Source organism: Camelina sativa, chromosome 5, assembly GCF_030686135.1.
Source record: "Camelina sativa cultivar CO46 ecotype springtype chromosome 5, ASM3068613v1".
Taxonomy (NCBI): domain Eukaryota; kingdom Viridiplantae; phylum Streptophyta; class Magnoliopsida; order Brassicales; family Brassicaceae; genus Camelina; species Camelina sativa.
The window spans coordinates 15,119,740-15,147,399 of NC_141884.1; the positions used below are offsets into that span (position 1 = coordinate 15,119,740).

General features: G+C 34.7%; 2 protein-coding genes and 3 pseudogenes across 3 annotated transcripts; 3 read left to right on the plus strand and 2 right to left on the minus strand.

Moving 5' to 3' along the window:
* The first annotated feature begins 553 nt into the window (after nucleotides 1–553).
* LOC104786912 (putative thionin-2.4) lies at nucleotides 554–1,508 on the plus strand. Its single transcript, XM_010512387.3, has 3 exons — nucleotides 554–896; nucleotides 993–1,070; nucleotides 1,174–1,508. The coding sequence occupies exons 1-3, from the start codon at nucleotides 668–670 to the stop codon at nucleotides 1,269–1,271; spliced, it is 405 nt and encodes a 134-aa protein (XP_010510689.1). The 5' UTR covers nucleotides 554–667; the 3' UTR covers nucleotides 1,272–1,508.
* Nucleotides 1,509–7,482: 5,974 nt separating this feature from the next.
* Nucleotides 7,483–10,613, plus strand: LOC104789264 (protein neprosin-like; annotated as a pseudogene).
* Nucleotides 10,614–13,690: 3,077 nt separating this feature from the next.
* LOC147943777 (sufE-like protein 1, chloroplastic/mitochondrial) lies at nucleotides 13,691–17,519 on the minus strand (annotated as a pseudogene).
* Nucleotides 17,520–18,132: 613 nt separating this feature from the next.
* Nucleotides 18,133–21,054, plus strand: LOC147943778 (uncharacterized; annotated as a pseudogene). The gene is made up of 3 exons (XR_015557393.1): nucleotides 18,133–18,573; nucleotides 18,660–18,830; nucleotides 19,014–21,054. The product of XR_015557393.1 is annotated as an uncharacterized LOC147943778 (transcript).
* A 372-nt stretch (nucleotides 21,055–21,426) lies between these two features.
* Nucleotides 21,427–25,894, minus strand: LOC104789265 (uncharacterized). Its single transcript, XM_087450254.1, has 13 exons — nucleotides 25,040–25,894; nucleotides 24,577–24,942; nucleotides 24,367–24,501; nucleotides 24,213–24,287; nucleotides 24,046–24,120; nucleotides 23,862–23,954; nucleotides 23,580–23,774; nucleotides 23,371–23,502; nucleotides 22,982–23,278; nucleotides 22,609–22,868; nucleotides 22,444–22,522; nucleotides 21,908–22,304; nucleotides 21,427–21,818 (listed from the first exon to the last, which is right to left on the minus strand). The coding sequence occupies exons 7-13, from the start codon at nucleotides 23,679–23,681 to the stop codon at nucleotides 21,544–21,546; spliced, it is 1,542 nt and encodes a 513-aa protein (XP_087306380.1). The 5' UTR covers nucleotides 23,682–23,774; nucleotides 23,862–23,954; nucleotides 24,046–24,120; nucleotides 24,213–24,287; nucleotides 24,367–24,501; nucleotides 24,577–24,942; nucleotides 25,040–25,894; the 3' UTR covers nucleotides 21,427–21,543.
* Between the last annotated feature and the right edge of the window lie 1,766 nt (nucleotides 25,895–27,660).

The following is a 27,660-nucleotide window of genomic DNA, read 5'->3' on the forward strand; positions in this document are numbered from 1 at the left end:
GTTTCCTGGGAGTGAAGGTAGCAATGGAGATAAGGGTGGTCCACGCAGCGTGTAAGAGTGTGTGTGTAGAGCATGTAATGAAGGTACAAACTAATTCAAGTACAGAGTTTATGCCATCCAGTACAAACTAATTCTTCTTTTCTTTGATAAAGATATGAGAAAAACGATTCACCGCCTCATAAACTTTGGACGTCATGTCGTTGACAGCAAATTCTAAGAGCTTAGCACGAACATTCACCATCCAAATCTTATAAGCCAAATTATAAGAACGTACATACGGTTAGCACGGACAAAATAAATATAACCAGCAAAATTAACACGGAGTAGTGAATTGTAAAAAGAACAGTAAGCAGCCAAATTCAATTATTAAGAAAAAACAAAATTTTAAGAGTTTTCCTTTTGTTCCTATTAACCAAAAAAGGAAAAAAAAAAGAAAGAGATGAATGTAGTTCCCGGAAGTGAAGGTAGCAATTGAGATAAGGGTGGTCCACGCAGCGTGTACAGAGTGTGTGTAGAGCATGGGATATTTAGGTATCAAACAACTTTTGTGGTTGCAAATTGCAGACCAACTAGTATTTAAGCTAGCCTTGTTTCATCACCATTTCATCAATACAAGCTTATAACTCTCAACATACATTTTGTAATCAAACAACTAATCAATCAAAAGATGGAAGGCAAAACTTTGATTCTAAGTGTGCTCCTAATGAGTCTATTCATGGCGCAAATTCAAGTTGACGCAAAGAGCTGCTGTCCGTCCACCACTGCTAGAAATATTTATAACACTTGTCGCTTTGCTGGAAGTCCCAGGCCAATATGTGCAAGTCTCAGTGGCTGCAAAAACATTGGTGGGACGAAATGTCCTCCTGGATATATGCATGACATTCTCGAAAACACAGGTAAATTGATCAATATTGTAATTTATTATGTACATTATCTGTAATATAACGGATCAAGATTTTATTTTCTTGATGTGTTTGAAATTTTGTTTCAAGGTGATGCTGTCACTGAATACTGCAAGGTTGGATGTGTATCCTCTGTTTGCGGTGTTTTAACTACTATTCAGAACTCTGGTAAAGCAAACTTCCCATACTCATATATATCATCAGTCTCAATTTTTTTTTTAATATTTGATAATATATATAATACCCGTTCATATTATGTCGTGATAATTAGATGCAAGTGAAATTGTGAATGGAACGGTTGAAAAATGTGCCAACGCATGTTCTACAGTCTGCACCAAAGACTCGATGAATGCAGTTGAAACTGCCTAGACAACTCCACCCATCCATATATCTGGAGGTGAAGGGTGGTCATCTTTCACAGTGTTGTTTTTATGTTTTCAATAATTGTCGTGTATGTGACAAAAATGTTAAAACTCTCATGCTCATTTGTGTATGTGACAATAATTGTCGTGTATGTGACAAAAAGTGCGTAGAAGGTTGTCGATCTATAGATTGTATATGCCTTCTACTTCCTATCTTTTAAATAAAAATAATGTGTTTCTATTAGTCTTTTACTCTCGACCCTTTTCATTTGATTTGTTTTTTTTTTTGGTATTAGTATCCCACGGTTATATAAAAACTTTTCCTTTGAACGGAATGATCTTATAAGGAGCTCATATCATGAAAACATATGCCACTTTATTAAATATGTATATTAGATTTTGCTACTGAGTTAAAACAGTAATACCTTACTTTCTGATAATTCTTTTATTTAAACTAGGATTCAGACCCACTTAATGTAGTGGAAAATACTTATTTAAAAATCTTAAGATAATAAAAAATTTCAGTTAAATTTTAAAATTTAAATTGTACATTATGAAATAATTGAAAAATAATAAATATTCTGAAAGTATAGGATACAAATATAATAGAATTATATATTAAAAAAGGCTAAACTATATAAATATTGAAGCTATTAGTAAAGAAAACAACCAATAGCCCCATAATAAAGTCAACCAGTAATCCTTTCAAATCCACATTAAATACTTTTGAAAACCAATTAAACTTTAAAATCCGTTAAAACATCTGTCCAATAGTATCTCTAAAAGAGTTTTTAGTTCGTCTAAAATTTTAATCAGTGAAATTAAAACGGTTTTAAAAGTCCTTCAATCTCGCGCACGGGGGCCAAGCATCTCATCTCATGATATATCTTCTGAGTTCTGACCATTATAATATAAAGGTTTTCTGTCGAATTATTAAACTATTTCAAATTAGTAATTTTATATATATGGTATACGAAATGACAACGAGTGGCAAATAAATCATGCAACATAATCAAAATAAAGTTTGGTCCATTTTAATTTTTGACTTTTGTGAACCCTAATTCATTAATTGTTACCATCTTCGCCTTCTTGCCGTTGTTGAATTACTTTGAGAACCGTAAATTGATACCGTCTTCGCCATGCAATTTTGTTATGGAGATCAAAGGCAAAAAGGTATCATTATTATTTGCCTTCGTAGATTCAATCAGCTCTCTTCCTGATGAGATACTTTTTTTTTTTTTGAAAATTTGTGAATTTTCATTAATGAAAATATATTGTAAAAAAGACAATACCTAGGATACCGGAAGATGGAACTTGCTCAAAAAAAGAAAAAAAAAAACAAGGGCTATCTTAGAATGTGCTAACACAGTGTAGTGATCACTAGAGATATCTTAACCAGTCGCGCATGAGATGTTTAAAATTTTTCCGGTGAGTCTTTGCTAGGATTGCGTCCCTAATCTGCCTGTCCAGCATCTTGAACAAAATATGGGTTGGAGTCATGATGTTATTGTGAAGTCGATTGTTCCTTTCCAGCCAGATAGTATAGATTAATTACTGCTTGAGCCACCAGTCTCCGCAGGGATAGCTGGGAAGAAGTATTAGGATTATCAAGCCAGGACGCAAATGCTTCCCAGGTATGGAAGACAAAATGATTGTATCCTAGTCGCGTTTTTGCCTGCAACCAAATCTCTTCGCTGTACTCGCAGTTGATGAATAGATGTTCGCGAGTCTCAGGGTAAAGTCCACAGATGCAGCAGGTAGTTTTGATTTGCATTCCCCAGCTTGCCAGCCTAGTTCTTGTGGGTAGACGGTTGAGGTGTGTTAGCCACATCATGAAAGCATGTCTTAGTATAGCTCCCTTGTACCAAACATGCTTTGTCCAAGTTAGCGGGTCATGTCTCTCCCTTAGTGCTTCCCAGGTTCTTTTAGTGCTTAAGCTGCCACGAGTGTCTCCTTGAGTGCACCAGAGGAATTAATCTTGTTCAGTGTTTAGAGCTGGGGATTGAATTGTTGTAAGGTGAATTTGGAGCAATTAAGCTTGAGGCGATCTTGCTGGGCGTATAAGCCAGCCATTTGAAGAGCATGCAAGTGCCACACTCCCATTTAATGGTATTCCGGTCTGAGACGGCCCTCAGGACCCCAGAAAATGGATAAGTTGACCAAACGGAGTCCAATTGTCGAACCAGAAGCTTACCTGCTGGCCATTACCCACATCACACCTCAGGAAAATGCTGGCAAGGGGCCAGATGAGATAATTGCTCATATCTTGTCGTTTCTTTCTACTAAACGAGCTGCTTCTACCTCAATTCTCCCCAAAAGATGGAGGACTCTGTTCCCAATCATGAATCTTCTCTGCTCATCCTTATATTTTGACGACTCTGATTTACTCTATCCCGAGACACACAGTGAAGACGCATTTGATAGCTTCAGAGATGTCGTGGATAAAACACTTTCATGTTGCAACAACAATTCCTTGAAGAAATTTTCACTAAAATATCAACATGATGATGTTCACCGCATGGCTCTTACTCGCAGATGGATATCAAAGGCATTGGAACATGGCCTTTCCGAACTTGATCTTCACATCAATATGCCTTTGATGCACAAGCCACCACCCGAACTTGGTCAAGCTCTCTTTAGGAACATAACTTTGTCTTCGTAAGGCTCCTTTGAGGAAAGTTTGTCTTCCCCTGCTTAAGAGTCTCTTCCTCCACACAGTTTGGCTTTCAAATTTTTGTTTGTGTGATGTGATGTGATGTGATGTGATGCTTGAGGTTTCAAATAGTGCAATTCTATTTCGGTTCTTACAAGTTGTACTATTTGAACTTGTAGACTTTGTGATAACTCAAATCTAACCTAGATAGACCAATTTTATGGTTTTGTGGGACTGATTAATGAATAGCAAAATAGGAAGAAGAATGAGTTTTTTTTTTTTTTTTTTTGCGTGTTTGGGTTGATTATGCGTAGAGAAATGTCAGGAATAGAGCAGATTGGTATTACATTGAGCTTTATTTGTTTAGCTGAATACTAAGAACAACATACAGTATATAAACTAAACAAAATGTTCATATTCATAAAAAAAAATTAAGGTAATAAACAAATAATGCATCTGTTTTAGCATCTACTCATACTAAAAGATAGAAACAGCTTCACAAAAATTGTACTACTTCACCATTGAGGTGATTGCTTCAACTTGAGTTGTCAGAATGTAATTAACTGTTAGGGATGGTGGAGAGATTCGGTAGACTAGATGTCTGAAGTAGTCTACTCTCGTTAAAATTAAAAACATAGCTTGGACACATATATGATAAATCTTGAGAGAAGCTAGATAGCTTGGATACTCAAACTTATGCCGAGATATTTGTCAAATTTCAAACATGTATTTTCCTAGATAATGTTGAAAACATTAAAGACAAGATTCTTAAGTTCGAAGGGGAAGAAGATCCAACGGTAATAACGAGTTCAGATCACGACGGGCTTGAAACTACCGAAGCAGGCGTAAACACCGGAAAGTTCTCCTTATCGCTGATGATGTGAACAGCATCAAACAGTGGAAGTGTGGAAAATAATGGAACCATCAGGAGACAGAGGTCAAGAGGAGTGGGAAGCTTCTGCAGACTTAATGGAAGGGAGCAAAGCATCCACATATGACATAATATCAGTATAAAGAGTCACCTCTAATATGAGTGTGAAGCTTGCAATTACTAGTAGTCAGCATAAGTTGTCTAGGTTATTGTTACTATTAGTAGATTATAAACATATATTGATCACTATGAATCACTGAAACAGGGGATGTTAGATACTTGCATGTCATGCGTTATGCAAAATATAAATAAAGTATACGTGTATGAAAACTTCATTAGTCATCACAGTTTCTAGTAAGAAAGGACTAAACAATGTGTATATTTCGAAAATAATAGACAAGATTGGTTGAATTAAGATATAAGAACAACACATAAGATTCTTACAGGAAAAAGAGATGTTCTTAAACAAATACATAAGGTTTTTGCAAATTAATACATGTTGTTGTGATCATTCTTCAACTGAAATTCCTGAACTAACGCTGAGAAATCCTGATTGAGATTTGATGCTTTCGATTCAAAGAGTCCTCCTGGTTGATTTCAATTATGTATGGTTATTGTCATAAATCATTAGTTTACGAATACAAAATATTTAGATTTTAGTTTAATCGACAATAACCGTAAACTAATGAAATTCAAATCTAAATATGATTTCGTTAAGATTGTTTATTTAGTTGCTTTTTTGCTTTTGAATATACGATTGTCATTTAATTGTTTGTGATAACATTAAAAGCTATGACTAAATTAATTGTATTTTGTATATATGTCCAAAATGAAATAATGAATTAATCTATTTTAATACATGTATACTTTATTTATAAGAAAATCTAAGTATCAACTTTTATTGCATAGATTTGTTGCATTTTCTTTTGCATGAACTTTCTATAGGCCTCTTTTCAATAATATGCAATAAATATGTATAGATTCATGTAGTGACTCAACTCTAGAACAAATCACAAGGCTCTATATTTTATGATAAACATTTCATACTATGTATAAAAAGGATTGACCCAAACAAGAATAAACTCTTTTTTTTTTTTTGAAGAAATGTTAAATTATATTCAAAAGAAGAAGAAGAAAAAACGTTTTACATGGCCTTTGTGATACTTTTCAAAAGTAAATACAAGTAGAAACTAGTGTAAACAATAGTCTCAAAGGAGTCTTGCAGCAAACCAGGGCTGAAGAAGGTATCCTCCACCGATGGTGAGAAGGCGATTCCGAACATTCTGATCGATCAGTTTGATGAGCTTTACCTCCGGAGCTGGAGTGTCTCCATGTCGTCTTGTGTTTCGCTCTCTCCACAAGGAATGGATCGTGTTCTGTAAAGTATATTCCAATAGGAACTTTGTTGCCTTATCTAACAAGTTTCCCAGTAGTAATGAGATAACATCCGAATAGGTTGATACATATTTGTCTCTGAGAAGACCTTCAGCTAGCTCTTTCCACACCTTTTGAGAATAAGGGCATTAGAAGAATAAATGCTCTCTTGTTTCCAGTGGGTGTCGACAGAAGACACAGCTCACATCAGTATTTGCATTCCAAGCCTGCATTCTCTCCCCTGTTGAGATTCTGTTTTTCACCACTAACCAGGTGATGAAGGCAAATTTTGGTGTCACAAAAGGAAACCATATGGCTTTGTGACTCTCCATTACTGGTTTTACTTCACGGATTTGAGATCAGGTAGCCTTAGTCAGAAATTTGCTGCGAAAGTTGTCATTTTCCCCTTTCCAGAGAACCACATCTTGTTCTCCCTGAACACGTAAATTTTGACACTTCCGTATCTCCTCTTCCACAAGATTGAGCAGAGGTTTTCTGTGAGACCTTCTCCTGGTGCTGTCCATAGCTTCAACTACCGTACCATTTAGGGGGATTCCAAAATCGATAGGACCCCTGTCAGCAAGTTTATTATATAAGCAGCCGAGAGGGCTCCAAACGTCAAACCAGAAGGAGGTGGATCTTCCATTCCGCACCTCTACCCGATGGAACTGCTTTGCTATGTTTCTGTATATATGAAGCTTCCTCCAAATCCAACAACCTGAGTAAGCATGTCCTTTTTCCGACCACAATGAACCCGTGCGAATGAGATGTCGCTTAACCCAATTCACCCATAAGGAATCTTTTGCAGAGAGTAACCTCCATATCAGCTTGAGCATACTGACTTTGTTTGCCTCCTCTATGGAGCGAAGACCTAGACCACCTTCACTTTTTGGCAAGCAAACATCTGACCAGGCGACCTTAACCTTTTTTTAGTTCAAAGACGGACCGGACCACAAAAACGCAGAACATAACCTGTTGACTTCTGCAATACACCCTTTAGGTAGTCGAAAAGCAGAGAGCCAAAAATTTATTGTGCTGAAGAGGACAGAACGAATGAGTTGCAGTCTCCCTGCGAAGGAGAGAGACCGTGCAGTCCATGAGCTAATTTGTGAACGAATTTTCTCCGTGAGAGGAAGGAAATCCTCTGCAGTCATTCTCTTTGTTAGAAGGGGAAGACCAAAGTATCGGACTGATAAGAGGCTAGAAGCGAATGGGAACTGCTGGAGAATCTCTGCTCGATTATCTAGAGCAATACCAGCTGTATAGATAGTAGAATAAACTCTTCAAAACGTATCAAAATATTTTTGTGTGTTTTTAGTCATGATCACTCAGATAATAGCAAATTTTGTGTTCAACATTCTAATCATAGCAGTGATCATCACAAGAAGCAAATTTTCCAATACTCGTGATGATGAAATAGATCAACTCTTGAAAACAATCAACAAACCTTATCTTAAATCTATCAAAGTAAAACATAAAAATTGTGGGATTTCACGGAGAATGATTACATCTAACTATGCTCATTTTTAAATTGTAGTTAAAGGTGTATTATTATTATTATTTTTTTTTTTTTGTAGAGTCCAGACGAAGATATAATAGATTGTGTTCATATGAAAAATCATCCAATTTATGATCATCATTTACTTAAAAACTACACCATTCAGGTTCATAAAATTTACTTAATCTTTTCTCTTTAATAATTTTTTTTTAACATAGAATTCAAGATCTTCTATATATAGGCTGCAAATGGTTGCTTAAATTTGAAAAAATGAGTTGAACAAAATTGCGTTGGAAAATATTCAACTCATTCATCTCCAAAATAGTGGTTGAACAAGTTGAACATTTTTGCTGTAGGATTAGTTAATTTTTTCAACTTTTTAAGTTGAATGAGTTGAATAGTTTTTTCCAACTTCTTCAACCTCTTCCATTCAAATGGTGAAACTTGGCTGAATAATTTTTTCCAATTCCTTCAACATTTTCAACTGTGCAACCATTTGCACCCATAGTGTTGCTATTTCCAAAACAATCACTTGGTACTACTTATAAACATTCAATAAATACTTATATAACACCATCTTAAATTATTGAATTATTGAATTATTATTATAAAAAAACTAATATAACACCATTTTAAATTATTGAACTAACTAAAGTTACCAAAAGCTTTTTCTCTCTTCTCTCTCTAAAACCTTTCAGAGAGAGAAAGCTCTGTTCTATATTTTCCGGCGACTTTGTTCGTGGGTTTTTTGTCACCGGCTAAGTCCGGTTTCTCTTTCTCGCCTAGGTGCGAGCTGTATTTAGCTTTTGTGGCTATCTTTTTTAGTTTTTTTCGTTTTTTCTCCTTTTGCAGATCTCATTAAACCTCTTTTACCAGTTGAAGAGGCAAAAGCTGAGAAGTGGATCGGAGTTTCTGGATCTTCTGATTGCTCGATCTTATTCTTAAGGAGAGTAAATCCTCATACCATATATTGGTAGCCGTTTTATCGGCTTTGGATGATGGTTTCTCCTTTGGTTTGTGAATCGTGTTGGAAGGAATTCGTGGCTGGTGAAGAACAAATTAGGAGAGCGAAGTTTTGCGACTAATTTGGCAATCTCATCTTCTCGCGTCTTCCAGAGTTAACGGATCTGAAGATTTATGAACCTCTGTTTCTTCATACTCAGAAGAAAACTGCAAAAGTTTTTGGTGAAATTCGGAGTGAGATGCTGAAATCTTCTGGAATCTTGCGGCGAAAAAGATGATTCTCTCATCGGAAAATTTTCAGATTCGATCGGATTTTAGCTCCGGTGGAACGACGGTGGGGACTGTCGAGTCGGTTGTTTTTCCACCACACCCTTGCGTTTAACACGTATCTACCACGTGTCCACTCTAAACCTAATTTCCTATTTGCTGTATTATTTATATGGGTTTATGTTTGGGCTTTGTATTTGGGTTTGGACTCCGAAAATTCACATTATAATCTCTGTTGTAATAAGCCCATGTTGGGTTAATCAATGAGAAGAGATAGCCGACAAAAAAAAAATTTATTGAACTTACTATGTCTGTGTTATCATTAATTATTTTTAATAAGCTTCATTTATTCTAACGTTATTTCTTTTTAAGATGCAACCAAGTTTTTTTCCAGAAGGATCAAAAAATGAATCTACAAACACCAAAAATCAAAGTACGTTGACTCAACTCTGGACAATCAATGGTAGATGCCCAAAAACAGTATCCAAATTAGAAGAACGAGTAGGGAAGATATTTTACGAAGAAGATCGGTTGAAAGATATAAGAAAAAAAAAATCGAACGACAATCCATAACTTCATGAGGTACATATATAATTCAATAAGCATTTGAAAAGCAGTTATTATTAGTACCTTATCCATATATATATGCATGTCTTAAATTTATTATATGTATATGTACATCTATAGTATGCCGTAGTTAAAGTAGACGGAAAGTTTCATGGAGCCAAAGCGGATATAAACGTGTGGAGACCTTACATACAAACGAAAAAGAGTTTAGCCTAGCACAAATGTGGGTTACGGCTGGCCCTGTCTCAGAAGTTAACAGCATTGAAGTTGGGTGGCAGGTATTACATTATTTTTCAACTATATTTTCATAACTATATACATATATTCTTAATTTTTTCATTTATTTGGTATCCTATTTTTTAAATCAGGTGTATCCGGATCTTTATGCTGACGATAACCCTAGAATTTTTATTTTTTGGACTGTGAGTCAAATGTTTATACTGATATTTTTTTTTTCTTTCTATATATTTTTTTCACGACTATGTACTTATATTTAGGGAAAATTTTTCCTTGTTTGTTGTTTCCTAACATGAAAACAGGCCGATGGGTATAAGTCTGGCTGCTACAATCTTGATATCACCGGTTTTGTTCCTGTTAACAAAGCATTTATCGTAGGTGCTACTATAAAACAAGTTTCCACCTTGAATGGCCAACAATATCATATTACAACAACTATATGGAAGGTTAATATAGTTAAGGACTATTTGTCATCATATAACTTCATAAACTACCATCGGATGATATCTTGAAACTAAAAATGAATGTTACATTATTATAGGATCCTCATACAGGGAATTGGTGGTTAAAATTCAATAAAAACGTAGTTGTAGGATATTGGCCTTCCATATTGTTTAACCATCTCAAAAATGGTGCGACTCATATTAATTGGGGAGGAGAAATTATAAATTTTAATGATGGTTCACGACACACGACAACGAAAATGGGGAGTGGACGTTTCGCCCAAAAAGGATATGAAAAAGCTAGCTATTTTAGGAATATTGAGATACTTGATGAATATGATAAACTAAGACCACCTGAGAGAGGTTATTCTTATATGACGAAAGAGAGTTGTTACAATGTTAGGTCTGGCTTTGATAGTACATGGGGACTTAATTTCTTTTATGGAGGTCCTGGTCGAAATTGTAATTGTCTATAACCATAAACATATGTGTTATAGAAGTATGTTGTAAAACAAGTCAGGTATGTACCATCAGATAATATCTAATTATATATGTGATTATGCAAATAATTTATAAGAAAAAATTCAGTCTTGGAACCATACATAATGTAAGCTAAAATCATCAAGAAATTACATTGAGTTAATTAACTAATTTATTTACAAGCTCAATACATGATCTTTTATTTTTTTCTGTAATGTTATTGTTTTGGATGCTTCCAGATAGTTGAATTTCTTCTTCAGTGGAGAACTTCATATGTTTAGAATAATCGGGAAATTTAGGGTAGGTTGAGTAGTGTGACTGGACAAAGAGTCAATTTCCAAAAAATAAGTAGGAGCCAAATTATGGGTCTAAGCCGAAATTAGTCTAGGATATTTATTAATAGAGTTTAGAGGAGAGATAACTCTCTCAATGGAAGGGGGTTGGATATCCTCATTGTGTGCGAGACCATTACGTACGGATCCAAAGGTAAGGAAGAAAACCCGATATGCCGAGGGTATTAACCCATCATGGTTAGTAGGCATGGGCATTTGGGTAGTCAGTCGGATTAAGGTTCGGATTTTTCAAGTTTGGGTTTTCGAATTTAGAAATTTGGATACATTCGAGTTCGAGTCCGTTTCAATTCAAATTTGATCGGATCAGATTCGGTTTGGGTTTACCCAATATTCAAAAACTAAAAAATAATATGTCCGTAAATCTTTTAAATTACTTAAAGTTATCCAAAATTCCCACAACAATACACAAGCGTTTTACTTTAATTTATTCCAAAACAACAAAATATACGCAAAAATCTCCAAAATTTCCCAAAAAATTGAATATTTGGACACGTACTTACTCGGCCTGGGAATATTATCCGAACCGAGAATTCCAAACCGAACCAAACCAAAATTTTCGGTTTTCGGTTCGGTTTCGGTTAAGAGAAGAAAATCGATCGGAAGAAGTTATAATATATAATCGGTTATCGGTTCGGTCGGTTCGGTTCACCCTAACCGATCGGTTACTCGAATTTAACCGAATTACCCGTATTACTCAAAATTACCCTAAATTAACCAACCCGAATTACCCAAATTTCCCAAACTACCCGTAAATAACCGAAATTACCCGAATTTACCCAAAAATAACCAAAAATTTTGACCCGATTTAACTTAAATAACCAAACTAACCAAAAAAACTAAAAATTTCGGTTAGTTTCAGTAACCAAAAATAATAACCGAAAAACCTGATACTCGAACCGACCCGACCCGTTATTTAAATTGGTTATTTTCGGTAACACTTCTCAGATTCCGAACTATCCGACTATCCGAATTACCCGACCCGAAGTATCCGACCCGACCTGAATTCGCAGGCCTAGTACTTACTATATATGTTAATATTACAAATATATACTTATTTTTCTAATATGTTAGGGTACTTGTCTGTGTTCAGCTTCGGATTTTCGGATCTTGAAGTTTAGGACCCATTCAGATATTTTTAAAATTGAATTCGGTTTCAAGTCGAGTTTTTCGAATCAGTTCCTTGGGTTCGGTTATTTTGTCCAGGCCTAATGGTTAGTGTTGGTCAGATCTATAGTGGTATGTTATGTAACTTCTGTTGATTAGGAGATATGGTTGTTGTGGATGAGGATCACCTAGTTAGTGGCTCAGACTGATCATCTTTATTGCCTTTTGGAAGGGGATTGAATAAACGGCGTGATCAGCATGTTGAAGAATCCAGATCTTCAAGCTTTTTAAAATGGTTTAGAGTTATAAAATCTTCTAAAAGTTTTATATGGTTTTATATAGTTATAACTTATAAGTAACTATACAAAACTTTATAATTTCATCAGGCCCGGCCCACCCCTAAATCAGCCAAAGCATCTGCTTTAGGCCATATAATATATACAAAATAATTTGGGTTAAGTAACGAAACAAGTTCCTAGCTAAGTTGGTTCTGTTGTACAAAAACATACCCAAGGTCGCGGGTTCGATGTCTAGGCCTACGCAATCTTAGGACCGGCTCTGAACTTCATAAAGTGATTGTTAAAGAACATAGACAGTTTGTTAGAAGAACCAATTACATCACCAACGTCTTCTGTAAAGCACTGCTTCTCCACGTGCGTGATCATTATTCTTCGCATCTTGATAGTTAGTTATTATACAATTGCAGTAGGGTATATTCGACTCAGCTTCAAAGAGATGGTAAGTTTGATAGCTGTCTTCTGTCTTGGCTCGCAAGTAACTGAGAGTTAAGGAAGTTTTCTATACTTTTTTACTTGGAATTGTAAGATGTTATAGTCTAAGCAAAATTGCACTCATGCTGTACAACGTATTGTTTCGAATAAATTTTAAATTTTATTCAAAAAAAAATGCTTAGATTTGAAAAATAACATAATAAGTAAATACATAAATATATATAGTGCTACTACACGTGAGATAATACTTTACGTTTGCTAGACCAGCATTTAGCATGCAAGCAATAACAATGCTCAGTCCCAAAGCAGTCTTTAAGGTAGCCACAATCCGTTTTTGAAACTCTGGAATCATCAATTTTTGATTCACCCAACCCAAAACTGCAACATCAAAATCTCCTATAACGAAAGCTACCTAATTAAGCACAAATACAAAGATCTATAAGTATAATTTTGGGAAATCTGAGAGAATCTTCAAAAACGTTTTAGGGAGATTGAGATCTCTGTGGTGACAGCATCCGTTCCAGTCGCTGGTGTCGTCTTATGTAGACTGAAATCTTAATCGCTACATCGTCAATCACTCAAGAGAACAGGAGAGGTTAGACTTATACAATGCATTTAATGTAACTAGGATAGTACCCGCGCTACGCCGCGGGGAGGGTTTTTTTTTTTGTTTTTTTGTATGTTTGTATTGGAGAAGAGATTCGTTATATCTTTAGCATCTTATTTGTGAATTGTTTTTAGGATGATTCATTGTGTGGTTTTGATTTGCTGTAGTTGTTTCTTTTTTTTTTATTGATGTATGTCCACAAGAATAAAACCAAAACACAAAATATATTCACCTTCTTCCCCTCTCTCCAAATTAACACACTTTGATTGCATCAACAATCAGAATCTGGTTATAAGAACTTGTAGCCACAACCTCACTTGAGGAGCTCTAAGCCTTTCATTTCCAAAACAAGGAACATAAAGTTCATAACCAGAGTCACCGGTTGGTTCATCAAGCTATTCAATCAAACTAAATACGAGAAGTTGTTAAGTCTTTGGTTAGGCAAGGATAACTAAACATAATTGTTTTCGCGTAAGACAATTTAATTATTTTAGATATATAAATTATATATATCATTTGGTATATACATATACGTTGATACTCACATAACTAATGACATAAATATCCAAAGTAAAATGATGCATACGTTGACTCATGTATTGTTTCATCAGAAGAAAGACACAAGGAAGAACAATCTTTGTTGTCTTGGTTGCAGTCAAGCTTAAGAAACACCATATCCTGGTACTTTTCAGATAGCTCTTTGTATTTGGGAGCAACCACTTTGCAAGGACCACACCTGCAGAGAGCCCAATCAGATAGATGATACTTACGCTTTGTAGACATCACCAAAGGATCCTCTGCCGATTAACTTAAACTGGCTAAATCTGGCTCCAGCTGCCTCTTGTAAACCAGCAACATCATCCATTTCCACAAGAATAAAACCAAAACACAATATATTCACCTTCTTTCCCCTCTCTGAAAATTTACACACTTTGATTGCGTCAACAAGCAGAATCTCACACTTGCGAATTAAAAAAATCCCCAAATTGAGTCAATCCTTTCAACTATTATACAGCACATTCCCCAAAACTGAGATCTATTACTTAAATCTGATTTATCACAATGCTACTCAATAATCAAATTTTCAACTATTAGGATAGCGAAAAAAAAATGAGAAACTTTGATTACTCTCAACACACAAAACAAAAAATTCATCTCAACCATATCATGATGATGTAAACTGGAACAACTTTAGGACATATCAATTCAACTAGATTTTAACTCGCGATACACCGCGGGATTATATTATTTTTTAAAAATATTAAATATAACTTACACCAAAATATTATGTTGGATCAAATATATATTTTTAAAAGTTGATGTTTGTAATTTATTTGCTTTATCTATCTACAAATATTATTTTCGTTTGGAATTTAATTAATTTCAATTCTTTTATTTTGGAATTTAATCAATCGAAATTAGTTGTTGTAAAAATAAAAAAATATATAAGTGTATTTTGCTTGTATTTTTTAGCAAACCCGCAAAAATATATAAGTGTACTAATATTAACGCTAATTCCCATCACATACTTATGATTATTTTTAGTCAAGGTTTGGACCCGTGGATACATAAAAATTTCAATAAAATTTTGTTGCATTTTTTAGTATTGTGCATATGTTAAATTGCTAAAATCTGTATTTACACAAATTTAATTTTATTATCACAAAGTTAGTACCATATTTGTTGATATTACTCATATAGGACTAAATTTGATTTACTCAATATTTATATTGTGTAACATGATATATTTGTATTTGATATCTCTTTTTAGTCAAAAAAAAAACATTTTTTTTTAAGTCAAAAACATTTATAATTCTGAGATTAACTCTATAAATGACACATCTATTTTTTTTAGGTTCACCGCATGATTTTTAAGTTATATGATATATTTATAATTCATATAAAATTTAATTATTTATAAATCTTATAAAGTTTAAATATTTATAATCCGTAAACATTATTATTATATTTTAACCCGCGGTGTAAACATTTCTTTTTTGGAATTCACATTTTTTTGGAATTTACAGATTTTGTTGGAGTTTATTAATAATTATTAAGATTGCATAATACCAATTCTTATTAAATCAGTTTAATTATGCATGCCCTATATTGGTGTTGTTAAAAAAATAGTAATCTGAAGATTTAATCCATGTTGAAATATGAGATTTACTGGAAAAAAAAAGGATAATGACATTTGGAAGCGAAACATATATATTGCTCTAACAAAAAAATATACTTACAAAGAAAAAAAGAGTGAAATATTTAGCAGTATGTATACTTTTTCATCATCACAAATTGACAATCAATCTTATCATATAAAACGGTTTGAATCTGTTCAGATTCAGAGGTTCTCTACGACACTTCTCTGAGATCTCTTTTTCACAAAAAAAAAAAGAAAAAAAAAACTCTTATCGGAAAACAATGAAACAGACTGAGGATCACCAAATTTGTTTCGTACTCACGTTGGTATTGGAAGGAAGAGACTGATGATTGTTGTTGTTGGTGGTGCTAACTTGGGATTAAGGACCAATTATTTATTGGCAATTAATTAGGTTTATTTTTTCACCTCTTAACACACAACATATTTAATTGGTTACCACGTAATTAGGAATTAAATATTGCATAATATATATTTTTAGGGAATATGCCAAGTTTATGTGATTTGATATTTTTCCTAGCCATTAATTTGTTTCTGTATTTGAATTTGTTTATATTTTAAAATTAAATGTGGTGAGTAATTAAGGACATACAAAATCGAATATAGCTGATTTATAGGCTTTCCATAACTTTATATCTTGAAATCGATTATTGCATAGATATGGTAGAGATTCTTGGGATGATTTTGGGATGATTGACTGGATTTTTTATTTATAAATATATGAAAATAATAAATATCAATGGCATAGGATTGTAAATAGTTGTCAACTTCAAACCTTATTTGCTAGAGTTGCTGTGAAAATAATAATATAGATGTATTCTCTGGAAAGTGTTACTATGCATAAACTGTAGAAGATAAGGCCTCAGGAAACAGACCTCAAGCCCAAGCCCAACATCAAAGTTTGATTTTGGAGGACAGCTGTATTGGGGTTAGTCACCAACTTCGTACTGTCTCTGCAATGCTCTGTATTGTCGCTGCTGCACTTCTCCGTTATTGTCGCTGCAATTCTCCGTAATGTCGCTGCACTCTGTTTTGACCGTTGAGGTGTGTCACGAATCAAAGTTTGATATTGGGAAATCAAACTTTGATGTTGGGCTTGGGCTTGAGGCCTTTTTCCTGAGACCTTATCTTCTACATAAACTTCAAATGCTTTTGTATCCAAACATCCCCAACAAACAAAACATGAATTTAATGAACAAGGAAAAAAAGAATGGAGCACAAATTGAATTAAAATCTAAACCAGTGATGCATAAAATAGAGCTGATGCGAACCTCGACGATGTCGTATTGTGACGAAGGCAGAGAATTCCTTGTAAACCACAACACTTGCTCCACCGTTTGTTTCAGGAGTAGGTACGAAGCTGGATTCTAAACTCTCTCCAGAACTTGAATCTTCCTCACCTTTGACATCCAAATGAAGAGCCTTTTTCTGCATCAACTTAAGCATATTAAGGAATCCATTGTTTCTAGAAGGAGAGAGACTCTGCTGCAAACCGAGAATTAGAGCAAAATCAGGAGTAACCCTCAAAATCTCAGGGACAGGTCTACCAGATAAACCTTGAACTAAAAGAGCAGCTAAGCCTTTAGTAATAGACGAATCAGAATGAGCTTCATAGACAACGTTGCGTTGGTCATCGAAAAAAGCCCTAACCCAAACATGAGAAACGCAACCTTGGACTTTATTCTCCCTCGTCTTGAATCAAGCTTCACTATCTGTAGCTTCGGAGGAAGCTCTTCGATTGGTTGAAAGTCTTCAGAACTTGACGGAGATGAAGCTGATGGTGGACGAACGTTTCCGGTTGAAAATTTCTGGAAGGTGATGATCGTCCGACGAAATAAAGGGAGTTTCGAAGGTTTTAGCGGTCGCAAAATCAGAGCTTTGGCCGGATATTGGACAGAAGAAGCAAACAAAGTTGGTTTGAACAAGCCGTACTCGGCGACGAAGAACATAAATCACTGCGTTTAATCAAAATCGTTTTTGATTTGCTTTGTCCATGTAGGAAGAAAAAAACTGAGATGTATTAATTGTTATAATTTGATAGGTTAACCATTTTAATTGATGTGTCAATCTCTGCTTCAATACAAAAGCTGATGTGTCAGAAAAGGAGAGCAACACATTGTACTTTCATTGTATTGATTATATATAGAGAAATACCCTAGAATGACACACATTTGGGTTTTTGTTCCAAAACTAGCACACATGCTGGAATGTTCCAAAACTAGCATAATGAGTAATTAATAGAGAGATATATTCTTATTTTAAAAAATTCAAAAAAATCAAAACCCGATTTCTTACATTTCTCTCCGGCGAAGCTTCATGAATTTTCCGATCAGAGATCTTCATTTCTGATCTCAGATTTTCCCGTGAAGCTTCAATCAGGTACTAAATCCGTTGCCTTATCTTTCAATTTCTCTTTCTTCTTCTTCGTTTTTAGAGTTTGAAATTGTTGGGTTATCTTTCTTCTTCTTCGATCGATAGCTTCAATCATTGATTTCAGAGTTTGAAATTGTTGGGTTATCTTTCTTCTTCTTCAATCGATATCTTCAATCATTAATTTCAGAGTTTGAAATTGTTGAGTTCTTTGAATTAAGGAAGAAATTGCGATTTATGGCTCTATATAGATGAATTAGCAGATTCGGTAGTTTTTTTGTTCTGTGATTTTGGTTGTGTTGGCTTGATTGTAGAATGTTGGAGATATACTCTGTCTTTGGTGAGTGGAAAATTAATGACAAGCTTCATTGGAGATTCTTCGTTGACACAAACAAAGGTGGATGTCTTTGTGAAGTTTTTGAGAATATCACTTACAAGGATTTAATGAAGATTTTTTTTGAAGATTTCGGACTTGATGGTCTAGTTAAAGAGATTTCACTCAGCTATGAACTTCCAAAGATGAAATTAATTGTAGAAGATTCTCCTCCTATCTTCATTCGCAATGAACGCCAAGTCTGCACTTTTATCAGGAAGATACAAGAAAATCCTGAGATAGGACGTTTGTGTGTATCGGTAAGTACATGACTTTTACTTTTGTTTTCACTGTAACTTTCTTATACTTAATTCTTCATATTTTTTTAACTTAATTCTTCTTGTAGGAATTTGATCAATCATTTGGTAGTGATATCTCAGTTTCTAAGCCACTTGGTGATACATGTTCAACCGCTGAAAAAGCAAAGAACAATAATTCATGTGCCTTGCCTGCTGATCGAGATCCTATTCTGATCTCTGCAGGAAGTTCACATACGACTGCACATGAAACACACAAGGTTAGATTCCTTAATATAAGTTTTTAGACAAGATTCATATATGTTTAGGAACCCCTTCCTAAATCACAGAACATGATGAATATCAAGAATTTTAAGGATGAACTACTTAGGAACGGTTCAAGTATAAAGCTATAGTTACTTGCAAATGTTACTTTTCATTTACTAATCTTTTTATTTTTCTAGGAACTTAATCGGTCTATTGGAAGTGATGTTTCTACGACACATAATGATATAGAAATCTCAACAGCTGAAAAAGGAATAGGATCTTTTTTAGAGAATTTGGTTCCTGCTCCAGATCTCTCTCCTATATCTATGGTAGGTTCACATTCAACTCGAGGGGCTGATGATATATATGTGGACAGATATTTCAAGAACAAGGAAGAGTTGATGTTCAAGATGAGAAACTGGGCACTTGAATGGAGGTTTGAGTTCAGAGTTCGATGGTCAAACAAAACGAGAGTTATTTTGGGATGTGTTGATGATAAATGCAGTTGGCAATTGCGTGCGACTAGGCTAAACTGAATTCTTTGTGGTGAAGAAGTATTGTCATGAACACAATTGTGACACAACCCACAGGAATGCCAACCATAGACAAGCAACTGCAAAGTTGCTTGGGAGTTTTTACTGCAACAACTATGGAGAAAAGAAAATTGGTCTCAAACCAAAACAGATTATGGAATTGGCCAGAAAAGATCATGGAGTATACATACCATACAAAAAAGCCTGGAGAGCAAAAGAGGAAGGTCAGAATTTGGTTAGAGGCACTGCTGAGGACAGTTATTTACATCTAGCGAAATGGTTGTACATGGCAAGGGAAAAAAATCCAGGAACAGTTGCTTATCTTGAGTTGGATCCTATGAAGAATTTCAAATACGTATTCATCTCATTTGGCCAGTCGATTAGAGGTTTTTCTTTAATGAGAAGAGTGATTGTTGTTGATGGTACATTCCTAAAAGGAAAATATAAGGGAACTTTGCTAGCAGCTACTGCACAAGATGGAGATTATCACTTATACCCGATAGCATTTGCCATTGTTGATTCAGAAAATGATATTGCATGGAATTGGTTCTTCAGGTGTTTTCTCACTATCATCCCTGATGCACCAGATTTGGTATTTGTTTCTGACCGTGCTTCATCCATTGAAAAAGCAATCTCAGAATTGTATCCAACATCCCATCAAGGCATTTGCAATTTTCATCTCAAAAACAACATCAAAGTAAAGTTCAAGAGTAAAAGCTTCTTGCCTCTTGTCGAATCAGCAGCTAATGCTTTTACGTTTCATGAGTTTGAAGGTGCTTTTAGGGATATACAGAATTCTAATCCAAAACTGGCCAAGTATTTAGAAGAAGCTGATTTCAGGAAGTGGGCTCGTTGTTATGCACCATCTAACCGCTACAATATTATGACAACCAACATTGCTGAGTCATTGAATTCTATGTTAAAGGATCCTCGGGAGCTGCCAGTGATTTCACTTCTTGAGACAATCAGGATAACCCTTACAACATGGTTTCATGAGCGACGGGAAAAAGCTGCCAAACACAACAAGCGTGCTACACCAAATGTTACAGATAAGATAATATTAAGCTTCAGTAAGGCAATGAAACTAGATGTTTTTCAAGTGGATCAACATGACATTGAGGTCAAAGATGATAGGAATAAGTTTGTTGTTCACCTAAAGAACAAGACTTGTACCTGCCGTTTCTTTGACATTGAAAGGATTCCTTGCATTCACGCCATTGTTGCTGCAAAGCGTACAAACATGGATGAATACAAACTGGTTGATCATTTCTATTTGACAGATATTTGGGCTAAAGCATATGCTGAGAGCATTCATCCAAGTGGAGATGTGAAGAAATGGGTATTTCCAGATGCAGTAGCTGAATACTTCTGTGCTCCACCACAAACTAGGATAAAGAGTGGGAGACCGCCAAAGAAGAGAAAGAGATCAGTTGGAGAGTTTAGTGTACCAGGTTCTAAATCTCAAAATCATAAGTGCAGCAGATGTGGTAATGAAGGACATAATAAAAGTACTTGCAGATTCCCAATATGATGATTTTTATGCATTTGATTTTTTACAATTGTTACTAGATTTATCCAGGAACACTCTACAGATGTATACTTCATAGCGTACTGATATTCATAAGACAGTTTCATGAAGGATATCCTGAGATTCAAGGAGTCCTTCCTGAATATTATAATTTTTAAACAAATGTGTTTCTTAATCTCTATTGTGTGTGTGGTGGTGGTGAGTGTTTCTTTGTGGAGTGTATGTGTTTTTTTACCTCAACCCTTCCTAAATACCATTCAGTCTTTACCTAATCCATTCCTAAATATTTCATGTTTCATGTTATATACTAAAGGTTATATCTATTTCCCGAATAACAGGCTTTGGCCTACTGGTTACTCTCCCACTTGCAATTTCACCATGTCTCGTGTTCGATCCTCCGGATGTGCATTTGAGGAATGCCATTCTTGTTTTATATTTTTTGAGGAAAGCCATCCTTATTTACTATAAACCCTTCCTAAATAACTTTCATTCTTTCCCTAATCAGTACAAATACCATCCAAAATAAGAAAAGTTTCACAAAACACACCATTTACTAAGTATCTTTAACATTTAAATCATAATCCCAAAACACACAACATATGATTCCAATAAATCCATTGTAAACTTATAAATCCAATAAAAAGTCTACCATCTGAAAACAAAAAATCAACCTCTAAACATCTCAATCTTCTTAAGAATGATATCATGATAGATATCAAAACATAACTTGGCTCTAATATCTTCTGAAACCTCTTCATGAAGCTTACTCATCATCTCTTCTACGCCCATTGAGTGGCATTCCACCATTTTGAGGATGAATAATCCACAGTTTGCTTCACTCTTAATGCGACGAAAGTACTTCTTAGGGCATAAGACTTTAAATGGAGACAGATCAACTGTTCCTCTGTTTCTTTCAGTGCCTAAGAGATAAGATATCATCTCTGCAATACACACAAATAGTTATCGGTAATATATCATAAGCATAAGATTCACATCATAATCAAATTATCATAATCAAATAAGTTCTTACCTGCAATTGGCTTAACATGAGTTTCCACCAAGTCACCTTTACTCTCATGAGTTCGACAATCAAAAACAGTAATCTTCCTGGACTTGAAGCTTATTTCCATACCAATGAACTGTTTGTATTTAGAGTTATAGGCAATACCATAAACTCCCTCGAGATCCTGCCACTTCTCAGTAGGATGACAGACCGAAGGCAACTTCCCACTCACAATATCAGTGACTTCTTTTGGAAACACATGTTGTAATTTAAAGTTATCCTCCTTGAAACTGAAGTATCCAGCTTTCAAATTTGAAAAGAAGTCTGGCCTCACAAAGGTTGATTTCGGAAGTCTGTTGTTGTGAAAATAAATGGGATCCTTGTTTCTTCTCAACCAAAGTAATCCCAAAGCTGCATCAATATGCTACATTAAAAAAAAAAAAAAAGACTTTTAGTGTATTAGGAGATATAGACACGATAATATTTGATAATCTGACATTCAGGATAGGATTCATGAATCCACCCAACACAAAAGAAACTGAAACAAAATTTGTGAGCAGTACCGTTTCTTGCAATTTCTTCTCTGGTCTTCCTAGCAAATGTATCCAATGTGTGGTTAATGGTTCTGTATCCGTTATTACCCTGGAATTATCAAAAAACATTCTCTTATACTTGGATAAAAACTTAATTTTTAAAGTTGACAAGAATTGTTAAAACGTCACACTAACCCTGTTCTGATATTTGAGCTCTTCCAAGAATTCAATTTTTCAATATCATTGAAAGATGGAGACAGGAAAGGGTTGAACATTGGAAGAATAGCATATGTGGCAGGGTTTCTTGGTGCTTTATATGGAGTAATGGTTGAAAATGATGGAGTTGTCAGCCGATTGCTTCGCCTTGGAACATGCTTCTCACCTCCACCATCAACTCTTTGCTTCTTTCTTGGAATAACAATTTTATCTTTCTTATCCAGCTTTCTCTTTTTTTCCTGAAATCAAGATGTAACAAAGAAACGTGTTTATGAATGTCCTCTTTGTACTTTTTACAAAAATCAGCAATGATACATACAAAACAAACAAGAACTGAATTAAATTGACATACCTCAGGTGAACTAAAACATTTAAGATCAAATGATGGTCCTTCGTCTTGTGGATTCTGTTTGTCTTCTTTTTCATCATCACCATCATTTGGGCTCACTCCTTCTGGTACATGATCTTCTTCTTTATCAAGACCATCATTTAGATTCTCACCTTCCTGAGGAAGGTTCACTTCATCATCACCTTCCTGAGGAAGGTTCACTTCATCATCACCTTCTTGAGGAAGGTTTACTTCATCATCACCTTCCTGAGGAAGGTTCTCTTCATCATCACCTTCCTGAGGAAGGTTCTCCTCATCACCCTACAAGCAAAACACGTTTTAAAACCTTTTTAGCTTAAGAAGACTTTCCTACAAAATTAAATAACAGGAAAAAGTTTTATAATAAATCTTACATCAACAGCTGAATCGAGCTTCTGGGTCATCTCCTCAGTTTGGTTTATCTCCTCAATGATGGTATTGATCTTTTCGGTTAACTCCTCCGTTTGGGTTAACTCCTCCGTTTGGTTTTCCCTTGGAGTAAAGAACTGGATATGAATTATTTCATTTGTCAATATAATGTGTTAGAATACTTTTAAAAACTTTTAAGAATCATTTCATTTACCTCAGTAGTTAAAACTTCTGGATTTGGTTCACTTTCATTCTCTCTATCGAAGAACCGAATTTGGTCTTTTCCAAAAAATTCTTCTTTCTTTGATTTATCCATCAAAACACTGATTCCGTTTTCAAGGATTGCCTTCACTTTTCCTTTGCTCCTTTTGTTCTCATACCTAACTTCAACTTCTTGCAGCAATTGTATCTGAAAAAAAACATTAGAAGCTTTTAATACATTGATTAAGAATACTTCCCCTATCATTCAAAATACAAGTACCAAACCAATTCTTACCTCCTTAGTAATCTGAGTCTCAGAAGTCAGAGCCACATGCACTGTTTTTTGTTCAGTGGTAGACCTGTTAGATGGTCGGATCCAATCACCACACTGCAAATATAAATGTTTTTAGGAAGCTTTAGTGCATAATTAAGAATACTTTCCCTAATATTCAAACTACAAATAAGAAACAGATTCATACCTCCTTAGGAATCTGAGTCTCAGATGTATATTGTTCAGTGGGAGAATTGTTAGTCGGACGGATCCCATCACCACTCTGCAAATACAAATCGTTTTTAGGAAGCATTAGTACATAATTAAGACTACTTTCCCTAAATTTTAATTTACAAGTAAGAAACAAATTCTTACCTCCGTAGGAATCTGAGAGTCACATGTATATTGTTCAGTGGTAGGATTGTTAGTCGTATGGATCCCATCACCACTCTGCAAATACAAATCGTTTTTCTGAAGCATTAGTACATAATTAAGACTACTAATATACAAGTAAGAAACAAATTCTTACCTCCGTAGGAATCTCAGTGTCAGAAACTTAAGTCACATTATCTGTACTTTGTTCAGCGCTTGGAGAACTGGGGAATGTAGGGTTTGTAGTTGGAGAACTGGCAAATGGAGACATTCCACTATCTTGGTGTTGCTCCTACAACACAAAACGAAAATGGTTAGCAGTTGATAAAGAGGAAGCTGGAAATTGATTAAAAAAAAGATGTTTTACCTGATCGTCTGTATTGGTAGGTTTATATTTTCCCAGACTCTCCTCTATTTTTGATAACCGGCAATTGATATCTCTGAACCCATCCGTAACCATGTTGTAAAGTTTATCTAGCTTCTCCATTAGTGACTCTCCAGAAGAGGATGGCTTTAGTGTCTCCTTGTTACGTAACTGGTAAGAATTCCTAGCAATATCTTCCATCACTGCACCAACATCCAATGCTCTTTTTCTCCAGTCTTCAAGTGTCAATTTGTATCCCTTGTTCAGTACATCTATTAACATACTCAAATCTTGATCAGGAGTGTCTTCCAAGAAGACTGTATCTTCTGTATCATCGGGTATCGATGGTAATATGTGAATAACCTTGAGCTGCACACAATCAATATTTGAAAATGATATTAGTTCTTCTTACGATCGTGATTATATTTTAAAACGATTTAGTCCTAAATTAAAGAGAATAACTTACATGGTTTGATGCTTCAATGTTCTCCACTTGAGCAATCGATGGATTAACTGTACGTGTGTATTTTTCACAGAGATATGCTGATGGTCACTCAATTACACTCAATGTGCTGAAAGATTTCTTTAACATAGGAACAGACTCTAGAATCCACAAGTGCAGTGCCAACGGATATCCATGTAAGTCATATTTTTGCTTCATCAGATTTGATGGGACATTCTTCTTTACTGACTTAATCAGAAGATTATAAGCATCTTTCCCCCACGGATAATTAGCCAAGACATCCAAATGCTGAGCTCTCTTAAGGTTTTTTGCAGGAAGCTTGTTACCTCTGTACTTCTGAAAGAAGATGCATTCGATAAGGATCAGCATCGCAAGAGAGTATCTTTCATCTGCTGCCTCTGGATCAGTTCCTTGTAGAATATCCAAAACATCTTCATATGTGTGAGCATCTTCAGTGTTAGCCCAATCATAACGATTGTGCCGTTGATCTTCATTAGCTCCCCATTCAGTGCATTTCAATCCAGTGACCATATGGAATTCTCTTATTGAGAATCTCATTGGTTGTCCTCCAAAATGCATCCATAGTTCATTTTCCTTTGATATCTTTAAACTTCTGCTCAGAAAACAGTGCACCATCTTCCCAGACATCATCAGTCCTCTGTTGATAACCTTCAAAATTGGTCCCAGGAACGAATTCTTGATCCTCACATACTCCGCAACTGAGAGGATGCTTTTTACTTGTATGACAGCATCGTAGTTTGGAAACTGGTTTATCTTCACATCTGATCTTGGTTCCTCTCCTATGTTGAAACAAAGTTCAGGAAGCTTTATATCTATAGGGAAAGAATCACCCATATCCTGCAACATATAAAAGAAAGAGAAGAAACGCATATCATATCAGGAAAGTGATCCTAAATTATATAGATGCTTTCATGAACTTTAAAAAAAACTAGCATCTGACTGTAAAGATGAAATGCATATCATATCAGGAAAGTGATCCTAAATTATATAAAAAACTAGCATCTGACTGTAAAGATGAAATGCATATCATATCAGGAAAGTGATCCTAAATTATATAGATGCTTTCATAAATTTTTTTAAAAACTAGCATCTGACTAAATTATGCTTTCACTAAACGGATTCATATGCATTCACTAATCACTGAAACTCTAGCAATTAGAAACCGTATACCAAACTTAATTGTGCTAAAGGGATCGAAAAATATGAGAAAGCAGTAATGGAGTAACCATGGAGGAAATGTGAGTAAACTTGTCAACAAACAAACTTGAAATTCGATTGCTTTATCACTAATGAGATGAATAGGGTTACCGGAAGCTGCAAAACACATAATATCACACATAATCACACATAAATCACACAATTTCTTCAAAGGAAGACTTACTTGCTCTGGATTAGGACTTCCTTCCTCAATGTATACTTGTCTTCCACCCAAGTATATAGGAGAAGCCTATTACACAAAACGGAAACAGATAAGAACAAAGTGAAACAGGAACAAAAGATCACAATTTAATCTAGTGAGGTAACTGTTGAATATATCTTAGACCCGAAAACTGAAATAATCTATAACAAAAACTCAAAAACTCAAAAACAACAAGAATTGAATTTTAACCCACAAGAATCTTACTTAATTTTCCATCGAATTGATTTAGGGTTTAAGAAAATCAAAATTAGACAAAATCCAATTTGATTATCAAGAAATATAATCCGATTTGAAATTCGATTGCTTTGATCACTAACCCTATCAATTTACACAAAATCAAACACATAATCACACAACCCTATCAAATTTGCATCCAATTGATTTAGGTTTTAAAAAAATTCAAAATTAAACACACATAAACACAGCCAAAAAGAACCGCAAATCGAAATATCTTGAGATAATGGTGGTTACCTTTTAATTTCTAACCACGACGAGAAGAAGAGATGAAGCGTTTTGGGTTTTTGTTGCGAAGAGGAAACTGAGAAGATGGTTTATACGGCGACGCGAATCAAACGGTTGATAGCACGGAACGGCGGGACAACAATAGCGACGACATACAGCGAGGAGATAGGTTGGTAAAGCGGCGAGCCTCCGGTAACCACCGTATCAGATTATTGGAATGTGGCGACGAAAAGAGATGAAGAAGAAGTTGATTTCGATATCGTGGGCTTTGAAATATTTTTGAGTAAAATAAAACTGGGCTTTAGTTTTTGTTAGCCCAATCATTTTTGCTAATTTGAGTAAAATAAAACTTTGTGCTAATTTTGTCATTTTTAAGAATCAATGCTAACTTTGGAACAAAAACTAAAATGTGTGCCATTTTTGTCAATTGCCCTTATATATATTACTGGAGAGGTTCCCTCATAATTAAAATATTTTATAATAATATAGTTTTTAAAAATCCTTTCAATTTTTTATAATACAATTTTATAACATTATATTCAAATAATTGCATAGTTACAAAAGTATGTAAATTGTTTTTTGTCCACATGTATGTACAAATCTATATGACTAAATTAATTGTATTTGTATACATATCCAAAATGATGTAATGATATAATCTATTTTAAGACACAATATATAATTTTAATTGGATATTATTTTTATGTTAATTCATACTCTT